At 40.9% G+C, this 12,812-nt stretch overlaps 1 protein-coding gene across 2 annotated transcripts in view; it reads left to right on the forward strand.

Moving 5' to 3' along the window:
* SIDT1 (SID1 transmembrane family member 1) overlaps nt 1-12,812 on the forward strand; it is a 97,997-nt gene that overhangs the window by 28,483 nt on the left and 56,702 nt on the right. For both annotated transcript variants that reach the window (XM_037057387.1, XM_037057386.1), the window contains exons 2-3: nt 1,739-1,860; nt 2,886-3,056. In XM_037057387.1, the coding sequence (XP_036913282.1) occupies nt 1,739-1,860; nt 2,886-3,056 (293 nt within the window). The remainder of the gene's footprint in view (nt 1-1,738; nt 1,861-2,885; nt 3,057-12,812) is intronic.

Consider the following 12,812-nt stretch of genomic DNA (forward strand, 5'->3'; position numbering starts at 1 on the left):
CCTTCCTTTCTAAAAACAATGAAAATAAAATGTCCTTGGGTCAGGATTCAAAACAGAAAGCTAGATAAGTATGTGAACATTTGTTATACTATTCTTGTCACTTTAGGGTAAATCTGAAAACTCCCAGAGCCACTGAAGGCCTTTCCATCAGGAGAATGCCAAGATGAACTTGTCATCTGAAGGGTTGTAGCCTGAGCATATGAAGACTAGATAAGGTCCTATCAAGGAGGTTCACAGTCACAAAGGATGGAACTCTGAGAGTGGAGGGGAGGGTCTTGGTATGGACAGTATGAACTCCTTCACAGGAGCAGCAGAACTCGATGGATGACCTGTTGGTTGAGAAAGCTAAAGAAACAGGAATCAAGGATGACTCTCAGGTTTCAGGCTTAGATGGCTGCATAGTGGAGCCATTCACCAGCAAAGGAATTCAGGAAAGATGAAAGTTAGAGGTCAAGGGAGTGATAGATGCCATTTCTGACAAGCTGGATTTGAGGTGCCTGTGGAACATCCAGAACCTGGGAAGGAGGCCTGCACTAGAGATGGGGTTTAGGCAGTTATCAGCTGCAGTGTGATTTCCATAGAAACATGTGGAGTGTAGGCACAGAAAATGCTCCCTTCATGAGCAAGTACTTATTAGCAAATTAACAAATCACTCTTGGACTGCTTTAACATTAACAAATCAAAGTGGCTTAATCAGGGAGAATAATATAAGAGAACCAGATGGTAGTATGTGATATCCATACTATTCTGTTTCCTCTTAATTTCCATTTTGAACATGTGATAGATATTCAAGGTTTAACTGTAGGATTTTCTCGTTTCATTTTTCTTCCCTCAGTAAAGGAGTTTTCGAGAGAACACTAAGGTTTTAATACATTAGGGGGAAAAAATCTCATGCGAAAGATCAAATTTTACTTTTTCTTTTTACCTTACCCTCCTTCTATTTTGCTCCTTCCATGCTGCCTGTGGTGTTGTAAAAACTGAAAGAAAACACCCAAACCCTCTAGATCGAGGGCCACAGTTCAATTTCCTGTCTCTAACATAGCCATGAGGACGTCAGATCCGTGGGATGACATCCGTATTCGGAAGGGACCACATAGCCTGTGATACAAAAATGCAGTTTGTGTCAGGGATTGATTTATGCCTTGAAGCAGCACAAAGAGAACAAAACTCAGCCCCTGTAGTATTTGTTGCTGGGGAAGCTTTAGACCATCTGCTAGTCTCTAATAAAACATAACATTTTGGTTTGAAGCACAGAATGACTTTCCAAAAAATAAAGTGAAAATAAAGTTTGTCAGCAATCGAGACTCTTGTAGGTCTTTTTTAAAAGAGATATTTGTATCTTTAGCATTTATATTCAGAATAGAACTAAAGGACATTAATACCTTTCTGTTTCAGTTCTGGGCTTATTCTCAAAATCTCGTGTTGACTGCCCAAGTGGGACTCCCCAGCCCACCACTGGAAGCCTCCACAATTTGGCTTCACCCAAGACCACTTAAGTCAGTTGGGCCCCAGCATCAGTTCTTTAGAACATCTTCCCTGGTGATTTGAACATGCTGTCAAGGCTGAGACCCACTGTGGTTACAAGAGGAGTGAGGAAAAGACAACCCAGGCACTGGGATTACCTATGGTCAGAAGTAAATGTGAAAAATGCAAGTTTTTCAGAGCCTTGGGTGGCAGCTACGATGTGTGTGCCTGTGCCTGTGTGATATGCGTTACCTATGTCTGCCGTGGCCCACAGGTAAACGCCGTGCGGGTGTATGTGAACAGCTCTTCGGAGAACCTCGACTACCCGGTCCTGGTGGTGGTTCGCCAGCAGAAAGAGGTGCTGTCCTGGCAGGTTCCTCTGCTCTTCCAAGGACTGTAAGTGGGCCTTTTCCCAGACGGTGCCACTACGTTGTTTCTTTCAATGGCCCAGATCCCAGCTGGTCTTTTCCCTAGTGTAACGAGAAATCTGACATTTGGAATGTGGACGTACTATGCACACTCAGTGCAAACACAAGTTGTGGCACACACCCTGACGTGTGTGGCTCTGTTCAACCTCCGTGCCCTTTGAGGCTGACATGAGAACTCTGCCTAGATATGCAGCACCCGGAAGAACTTCTATCATTTTACTCCCATTCAGAATTAAATAAATGTTCTGTAGCTCTTGACTGGTTGGTGGGTCATCCACTGAGGGTAGGACAAGGCCCAGCAGTCAACTTAAATGAGTAACACTTCTTCCATTCTTCAAAATGCCCACTGTGCGTTCTTCATCCACAATATTTATTGAACACCACTAGGTGATACATGCTGGTGATGTAACAGTGTGGAAAACCAACAAAGCCCCTGCCCTCACGGAGTTTATATTTTCACAGGGGAAACTATACAAGGTACTATAGAAGTACAAGAAAAAGCCCAGAGAGCATTTAGACATGACATATAGTATGTGTTAAATTGTTTTCAAAGATTGAGGAATTTGAAAATTAAAATACTGACTTGAACGTTGGGGCTTTTTAGTAAAGCCCCAACTAAATGCTCCATTTAGTAAAAGCTTAAAGAATGGAAAAATGGGTTTACCTGATTGCCTTATCAGGATAGTTTCTTTTTTATAATTTGATGTTTTCCTCATTGAAATTAGGAGGATGGTTTAGCACAATAATGTAGACACTGCCTAAGTGCTAGTTAGCACCGAACAGACCTCGCATCCCTGTGACTATGCTACAGAGCCCTGTGCCAAAGTACACCGCTTCTATAATCACTATCAGTAGGTCCAGTCTGAAGTTTAAAATATAAGGGCTTGAAAACAAACTTGGGAGAAGTGAAATGCAGTACACTTCTTTCCCTGCTTGTTCACTGAGTCTCTCTGTCTTATTCTGGCCGGTTTTTCCCTTTGTTGGCTGCTGCAGATACCAGAGGACCTACAACTACCAAGAAGTGAGCCGCACCTTATGTCCCTCAGAAGCAACCAATGAAACGGGACCACTGGAACAACTGGTATTTGTAGATATAGCATCCATGGCACCCCTGGGTGCCCAGTACAAACTGCTGGTTACCAAGATCAAGCACTTCCAGCTACAGTAAGCAGGACTTCCCCCGGGCCTCTCTCTGTTCACTGATTTGCTCTTCCAGTGCTTGTGAATGCTCAGTCCAGCTTCCTTCCCTACACATCAGCACTCTAGAAGGACATTATCTGCGTGGCATACTGCCTTAGCCCTTCTGACCTCTCCTGCTCACACTGGGCAGCAGAGCCTTACATATTCAGTCCACTGGGGAGGCAGCAGGGGATGGTGCAGAGAACGGTGGTTGGCCTCATAGGTGTGTCTGTTCTCGGGGGTCAGGATGAGGGCCTTGTCCTGTCTGCAGTCTAGGCAGGGGTCACTGCTGACTGGGTGTTTTGTATTACTCACCAGTGCCACTCTCCTGGAGGAAATTTTGTTTTTGTTTTAAGGAAGACCTTACATTACTTTTTTTGTGTGTTGTTACTGTTATTCCAGTTTTCTCCTTCCAGGTTGGGAATGTACACAGATGGAAAATAATATGTTATGTGGTTTGTTCTTTATGCAAAAACTAAAGATTATTTCCTCCTTCTCCTTGCACTTCCATTCTTTGTGACAAAATCAGTTGGGAAACACTATGGCAAACTGTTTACATTAGAGGTGAAGTATAACAAATTCAGTTGATGGCATTGTGTCCAAGGGATTTATTCTCACCCCAAGGTTATTCTTGTAACACATTGTGTAAATCTGTGTAAAATTTAAAAAGAAAGGCTAAGACTCATCTTACAGCCAGAAACTTCAGGGATTTTTCTGCATTATGCAACTCTAAGCTCAAAGCATTTTAAGGGTTCAAACTATTTCCTTCCCTCTCATTATTTTAAATCTATTTTAAATGAAATATGGGGTGGGGCAAAATAGGCTTACATTTGAGAGTACATGAAACACAGAGTTTATTCTTGTATTATTTATTAACTTTCTATTCTCTTCCATACAAACAACTGAAACCTACCCTGTACCTTTTTCCCCACCCTGTTTTGTTATATTGGTTATATAAACATTGGAATTTGTACTCATCAAAAGTATTGTTAAAAGAACAAAATGATAGGCCTTCTGGCCAAGATGGGGACATAGGTAGACATGCTTCACCTTCTCGTGCAACCATAGAGAGAATTACAACTACATATCAAAACAAATAACATCTACAACTGTCAGAAAATTGAGCTGTATAGAAAGCTGACAACCAAGGATATAAAGAAGCCACATTCATCCAGATGGATAAAAAGGATGGACTCAGAGAGAAAGGTGTAGAGATGAGGAGACATGGAGTGGTATATACAGGTGGTGGTGGCAGAAAGGACAGCCCCACATTCACATGTAGTGGGTAAAAATCGAGAGGGACACCTTGGGAGCAAGTGATCTCAGCCCCAAGCTAGACTGCACAGCCCAAGATTCCAGTGCTAGAAAGATAAATCCCTAAAACTTCTTTTTTTAAAAAAAAATTTATTTATTTATCTTTAGAAGGGAAGGGAAAGAGAGAAGGAGAGAAATATCAATGTATGGTTGCTTTTAATGCATCCCCTGCTGGGAACTGGCCCCTGCTGGGAACTGGCCTGAAACCCAGGCATGTGCCCTGGCAGGGAATCGAACCGTGATCATTTGGTTGACAGGCCCATGCTCAATCCACTGAGCTACACCAGCCAGGGCTAAATCCCTAAAACTTCTGGTTGTAAAAACCAGTGGAGGTTGGGGTGGCAGAATAAACAGTTGGATTTTCAGGAGACTTGGCTAAAAGGGCCTGCACAAATTTAGAATGTACATAAACTCACCCAATCTGGAATTCACTACCAGAGAACAGCTGGAAGGGCTCCAATTGCATATGGAAAGTGGGTAAAACAAATGGAAATGGAGTAAGTGCCAGGCAAACCTCCAGAAGCCAGGCAGTGGCACTGTCCTCTCTCTGAGCCCTCCCCTGATACAGAGCCACAAAGTAGGAAAGTGGGCTGCTCCACCCTGGCAATTACCTAAAGCTCCACCCCACATAATTTATAAGTGCCTTTTCTATAATAGGCACTACTAAAACAAGGAGTCAAAGAAGCCCTATCTAATACACAGAAACAAACACAAGGAGGCTGCCAAATTGAGGAGACAAAGAAATATGGCCCAAATGAAAGAACAGAACAAAACCCCAGAAAAAGAACTAAACAAAATGGAGATAAACAGTCTATCAGATGCAGAGCACAAAATACTGGTGAACAGGGTACTCAAAGAACTCTTTAAGTACAGCAACAACATAAAGAAGAAATGAACATTACACTAAGTGAAATAAAGAAAAGTCTACAGGGAACCATCAATGGAGGGGAGGAATTCAGGATTCAAATCAATGATTTAGAACATAAGGAAGAAATAAGTATTCAACCAGACAGCAAGAAAAAAAGAATTAAAAGAAAACAAAGATAGTATAAGAAGCCTCTGGGACATCTCCAAATGTACCAACATCCAAACCATAGGGATTGCAGAATGAGAAGAGGAAGAGTAAGGAATTGAAAACTTATTTGAAAAAATAATGAAAAAACTTCCTTAATTTGATAAGGGAAATAGACATATGAGTCCAGGAATCATAGAGAGTCCCAAACAAGTTAGGACACACCGAGACACATCAAAATTAAAATGCCAAAGGTTAATGGTAAAGAGAGAATCTTAAGAACAGCAAGAGAAAACAGAGAGTTACCTGCAAAGGAGTTCCCATTAGACTGTCAGCTCATTTTTCAAAAGGAAACTTTGCAGGCAAGAAGAGATTGGCAAGAAGTATTCAAAGTGATGAAAAGCAAAGACCTGCAACCTAGACTACTCTACCCAGCAAAGCTATTATTTAGACTGGAAGGGCAGATAAAGTGCTTCCCAGACAGGGTAAAGCTAAAGGAGTTCATCATCACCAAGCCATTATTACATGAAATATTAAGGGGACTTCTTTAAAATAAAGAAGAAGATCAAAACTATGAACATTAAAATGGCAAAAAATTCACAACTATCAACAACTGAATCTAAGAAACACACTAAGCAAACAGCCAGAACAGGAACAGAATCATAGGTATGGAGATCATTTGGAGGGTTATCGGCTGGGAGGGGAAAGGGGAAAAATGGGGGAAAATGTGCAGGGATTAAGAAACATAATTGGTAGGTACAAAATAGACAGGGAGATGTTAAGAATAGTATAGGAAATGGAGAAGCCAAAGAACTTATATGCATAACCTATGGAATGAACTAAGTGGGAGTATTGCTAGAGGGAAGTCGGGTACTGGGTGGAGGGGGACAAAGGGAAAAATTGGGATAACTGTAATAGCATAATCAATATATTCTATCTTTAAAAAAGAACAAAAAGGTAAGGCATAGACTAGGGGAATACATTTCCAACACCCATAATGACAAAGGATTCATGCAGAACACAAAGAATTCCTACTAATTAACAATAAGAAACAGGCAAACTCCTGGCTGCTGTACCCATTTACCACCTGCATTGCTATGGCTCTGGCTTCTAGTGGGGAAGAAGCTTGGAACCTCTGGCCTGGGGAGTGGGGCACCCAGTGGGGCACAAGTCTGTTTGTTCAGACACAGGTCTTGACTCAGCTTCACTGAAACAAAGAGACAGGTTGTTAGGCAAAAATGAGGCAATCTCAGGAGTAGAAACTACACTTGAGAAAACAATTCTGTGACCTGCACTTCTCACGAGGTCTTTGGGGTAAAAAAAGAAGAGTCTCAGAAGGGTAATAATGTTTATATTTACCCCGGGGGGAATATATATGTATAATATAGATGGGCTCAAATATGCCAGGTAAAGGCATAAAATGTCAAGTGGGATTTTTTATAAGAAAACTAAATATATGTTGCTGACAAGAGTACAACCTTAAATAAAAGAATATGTAAATGCTGCAACTAAAAAGATAGTAAAAAAATACCACACTGACATTAACTAAAAGAAAGTTAGTATAGTATATCAATATTCTATAAAATATTCCTTAATATAAAGAGCATTATTAGGGATACAGGGACATTTCATATTTCTAAAAGAACCATCCACTAAGAAGACTTAAATTTAAGCTCTAAATTTGTATGCATCTAGTAATATCAGTTCAATATATAAAACAAAAATTACAGAATGAAAAGAACTGGACAAATCCACATTCTTCATGGGAGAGTTGTCCAAAGCTGATAAAACAAGCAGACCAAAAATTTTATATTTAGACACACACACAGAGTAATTAGATAAAACAGGCAATCACAAGTTATGGTTCATAGGCTGGCCACTGGTTTTTGTAAATAAAGTTTTATTAGAACTGAGACCTATCCATTCATTGCATGTTATTAATGGCTGCTTTCATGCTATAACTGCAAAGCTGAGTAGTTGAGACAGGGACATTGTGGTCCACAAGCCTAAATATTTACTCTCTAGCTCTTTAAGAAAAAGTTTGCCAACTCCTGATATGAAAGAGGAGACACATGATTAACAAATTTGAATTAATTAATGTATTTAGAAAACTGAATCCCAGAATGATAGAATGACTAACCTTTTCAAGTACACATATAACATTTACCAACATTACCAAGTTCTAATGCGTATCTTGATGAATTTCAAAGGACTGAAATCCTTTACGTGGAATTGAGATAGAAATCAATCACAAACTGACACAGAAATTCACAAATGTTTGGAAATGAAGTCGTTTGCTTCTAGATAACTTGTAAGTCAAACAAGAAATCACAATAAAAATTAGAAAATAATTTTAACACATGATAGTGGGAATATGACATTGAACTTGGGGCTGCATCTGAAGCCCTGCCTGAGGGGATGGGATAGCTTCAAATGTACACGTGAGGAAAGAAGAGTGGCAGGAAGTCAATGTGTTAAGTATCCATTTCACAAAGTTGGAAAAAGAACTGAAAATAAACCTCAAAGAAAATAAAAGGAAGTAATAAAAGCACAAAAATGAAATAGAGAACAAATCCACAGTGGACAAAATGAACCAAACTGCAGTCAACTATTTGAAATGGCTAGTATTTTTAATGCCAATTTTTTTAAATAAAAATGACATGTGAGCCCATTGTTAAAAAAAAAGGCAAAGGACTTGAACAGATACTTTACAAAAGAAGCTATCCAAATGGTCCAAAAATACAGCAATCTCACTAGCTGTCAGCATTACAAATTAAAATAATAACAAGATCTCACTACAACTGCCAAATTGCCATAATTTGAAAGGACTGGCAATGCAACTCCACTCCTAGGAATACATCCAACTCCTGGATGTATGTTGTGGTATTCATTTAATTAACACAACCATATCAATGAATAAGCTATTGCTGTACCTAACAACGTGGAAAAATCTCACAGTGTCGAGCTAAAGAAGCCAGACAAAGGAATCCGTACTGTTTGATTCCTTTTATATAAAGTATAATACAGGCAGAACTACTCTGTAATTTAGAAGTCAGGAGAGTGGTAGCTTTAGGAAGGAAAGAGGAAGTTCATGGTTATGTTTGCCTCATGAGAGTTCATTCAGGTCTATGCTTATGACCTGTGAACTTTTCTATGGGTGTTATACTTGAGTAAATTTTTAAAAATCAGAATATTTAAACATAGTATATATTACTTTTTGCATCTTATTTTCTGATCAGATTATTCTGTCCTATTGTAAAGTGCTCCTTAATTTTTAAGGCAATTTATAAAAATGCCTGTAGCCAACGGAGGTGCTAATAGCAATCATATATTTATCTTGGCCTTCTCTACACCCCTTGACAGTGTACACCCATAGAGACAGATGGACAGGTGGATGCACGAATGGTCAAAACAACGGAGAATTAGAGCATTTTCCCAAGTCCTCCATTAATGTGACTTAGAAAAAGGTGAAATGATAATTCAAGAGCAAAGAACCACCTTCCCACCACCATCCTCCCACCTGCCCCCCCCCCAGAAAAAAAGCAGGGAAAGGTTTTTCTGGTGGATAAGATCCACCCCGATCAATGAAATCAGAGTCTCTTGGAGGAGGTTTGATCATCAGTATATATTTTCTTAAAGTTTCCTAGGTGATTCTAATGTGCAGCCAGAAGTGAGAACCACTACCTTTAAACAACTTCTAACTACTGTGCTTAGTGTGATTAATCGTTTTAACAACTAAATCTATTTATTATATAAACAATATAAGAATTCATGGTTATACAACTCAAAGGAGGTGGAGCACATTACTTGGACAGAGTGCAGTTCCAACTTCCAGCCTTGCCTTTACTAATGGGTTTCTGTGTCTTCGACCTGTCACTGTCACTTAGTGGCAGTGCACTAAATTCTAGGGCTGCTGTTCCATGAGGTTAATTAGACCCTTTGGAGAACTGAATTCTGTGAAACTGAAGCCGTGAGGTCATAACTCTGCAAGTGTGAATGAATGATATGGATGTTGGTGGAACTGCAAATCTATTCCCTCACATCATTTTCTGTTTCCACTTCTTGCAATGCAACTTGACTTCGGGAGTCAGACATTCAGAGCATTTCAAAATACTCCCAGTTACTGGGGCTTTTAGGAGAATAAGATAAGCCTAACAAGAGATGGCTACTGAGATATGTGTCTCTCCCTTCCTGGCTCTGGACTGTCCCACACAAGCCTCGCTGGTGACCCAGAAACCCAGAGGATGATGGTAAAGGGCAAGAGCTGAGGACTGGGGCCAGAGCTGCACTCCAGGTACTGAGAGAAACACTGAAAATCGACTCAAAGCTTCTAACATTGCAGTTTCAGTTGTGTGTTTTTGAGTAGCAGGGTAGAAGGTGTATGAAACACATTCTGGGTTTTTTTTTCTAGAATCATAATTTTTTAAAAATGGAAAGCCTGGGGAATCTAATCTACTCGCTTCATTTTTACAGATGAGCAAACTGATGCCCAGAGAGAGGTTAAGTGACTTGTCCAAACTCACACACTTAGAAAAGGCAAAATCGATTCTGGATTCTAATTCTAATTCCCAGTTCTGAGCTCCTCCCACCATAACATCTGTTTCTACTTTCCATTTAAAACTGTCCTCACAATTTTTACGCCGGCCCTAAATATTTCTCAAGTCCATGAAACATTTATTTATTTAAAGTCAGCTTTCAAAATAAAATTCCGCGTTAAAGCATTACTCCCTGCCGTCTAACTATCCCTCCCCACCTCCACACACACGCACAGGCACACAGCTTCCCACTACTTCCCAAACCGCAAGCCCGGGTGTGCAGCTGAGTGTGAGGCCGCAGACAAGGAAGAGCAGGAGGCAGTAGGAGGGGGCGGGCACCTGATCCTGTGATGGGAGGAGCTTTTCAGAAGGAAAAGCTGAGAAGTGGAGTCAGTTGTCTGAATTGTGATAGTTGTGTAGAGAATGGATTTGAAGAGAACAAGACTGGATGCGGAAAGATTAGAATACTGATGCGGTGGTCAAGAAGATGAACTGAAGAATTTGGAGGCAAAATTGGCAAAACTTGATTGGATATGAAGAATAAGTGGAATGGAAGAGTCAAAGACAACCTCATTTGTGGATGGTAGCGCCACTGTGGAAAAAATGAGGAATTTGAGGAGGGAAGGAAAAGGTGGTAAGCTCACTTTGGTACGCGTTAAACTTGAAGTACGGATGTCTGCCAGGGCACTGATATGCCATCATGATGCTCAGCGGAAAGGTCTGACGGACACATCGCAGACTGGGCAGACACAGGGCAGGAGGGCTGGTCCACGTGACGCCTAAAGCGGAGTTAGAGGAGATGGGACTGGACACACAGGCAGTGCCCCGTCGTTGGTGTCTGGGGTCTTGTCTGAAGCACGAAGGAGTTTAGACTTCACCTTTCAGGTTACTGAAGGAAGCCGGGACCACTAAAAGAGTTTAAGCAACAGAATAACACTAACGCGAACAGATTGGATTTTAGAAATGATTTTAGTGTCGATGTGGAAGATGAACTGGAGACAGGAGAGGGTAGAGGCAAATAGAACGATTAGATATTTGAACAGAGGAATAAAAACGGTTAGAGGCTAAACATGTTGTGGCTGCAACAAAGTTTTAAGGGGGAGAAAAGAGTCAAGGAATATATATGGAGATCGTTCGCAAATTCAACAAATATATGTGGTGGAATAAAATGTATAGTCCTATATGAGTGCTTTCAGGCTTCCAGCCTCGAGATCTACATGGGGATCTTGAGTCTTTGCTCTGAGAGAGGGTTCTAAGGGCCATAGCTGAGCTACCATCCTGTGAAAAGTAGGGTTTTTTTTTTTCTAGGAAATGGATGTGCAAAGAGGTTTTTAGACCATTTTGCTCTGTGTAATGTAATCATCCTTTAGTATTTGGAGGTGGACTACATAACAATTTACATCACTTTTAAAAATTGTTTGTTTTGTTGGATGCTATGTCAGGCAAAGATGGGGCTTCAGGTGAGAGCAGGTGCAGCCCGGTTACTTATACACCAATAGAATCAGTAAGATTTGGTGATGAATCAGATGGGAAGTAATGCAGAGGGAGGAATCCAAAATGACTCTTAACAAAGATGTCCAAAGTCTGGTGAGATTTACTGACAAAGAGACATAGTGGTTCAGGACCAGGGAAATGATCGAACATTCCATCTTAATCACGTGGCGATGAAGTGCTTAGGGACCACCAAGGGCAGTAGCCCAGCAGGTGATTAGTCTTCTGTGACTGGAGCTCAGGAGACAGGCCTGGACATGGCTGGACACGGAGACTTGAGATTTACTGGCATTTTTGTGGTATTTGTAGCAACTGAATATACAGGTGATTTTTTGAAATTATGTTTGATTAATTATGGTACTACAGTTGTCCCAATTTTTCCCCTTTGCCCCCTCGACCCAGAATGTTTTCATATCAAATATTTGTGTATACACACACACACACACACACACACACACACACATATATATATATATGTATACAAAAATGTATGTGGCTAAGGAAAATGAGATAAGAAACAAGCCTGTGGATAAATTCTCATTTAAGGCATCATCTGAGAAACAGGAACTAGTAAAGAAGGGGAATAGACACAGCCCAATGTGTGAAAGAAAACGTGGGGAAGCAGGTGTCCCAGAGGCCACGGCAGGAAAGAGTTTCAAGACAGGGAGTGGCTGTCGGTACCAAACACCACAGGTAAAGTCAGTGGGTTCAGCAACAAGGACGTGACCGTTACCCTCAGCAAAGGCAACTTCAGGGGAGTGGTGAGAAAAGGCTCCTGATATGTTCGAAAGTAGAAAACAATCCTGACAACAGTGGGAAGAGGAAAGAATGAAGGAGAGATGAGAGCAGAACACTCTTTTAAGAAGCAGGATTGTGAAGGAGAAGGAGGATGTAGAATGACATCTAAGGAGAGACACGCAGGGAAAAGGGAGAACATTTGTTGGAGCATTTTTGTTTGTTATTTATTTTGAAAATGGTTGAGACTAGAGTAGTATGTTTATAAACCAAGGGGTACAAGGGCAGATAAAATTCATAGGAGAGCTGGATTTTGTCTGAGCAAAGTCCCAGAGAAGGGAAGACAGGATAGGTTTTAGCGCACTCAGGCAAAGTCTGTACTTAGACTTGAGTGACGGGACGGTGACAGGCCCAGAGCACTGGGGGAAGGGTTGGGTACATGAAGGGAGTGGTGACAGATGGCAGTCAGGAGGTAACAGGAAGTGACACTCTGAAGTTTGTAGTCCAAGTGAATAATAGGGTATAATTTCCTTAAACAACACAGCGGGGGGTTAGAATGCCTCCTCTGCTCTGGGACACAGGCTTGCTGCCGTAAAGTGGATAACATGCCGTGAAGCTCTGGTACTCACCTCAAAAACTACTTAGCTTTTGTTC

The sequence above is a fragment of the Sturnira hondurensis genome, unplaced genomic scaffold (assembly GCF_014824575.4).
Source record: "Sturnira hondurensis isolate 20B ecotype Veracruz unplaced genomic scaffold, ASM1482457v3 Scaffold0009719, whole genome shotgun sequence".
Lineage (NCBI taxonomy): Eukaryota > Metazoa > Chordata > Mammalia > Chiroptera > Phyllostomidae > Sturnira > Sturnira hondurensis.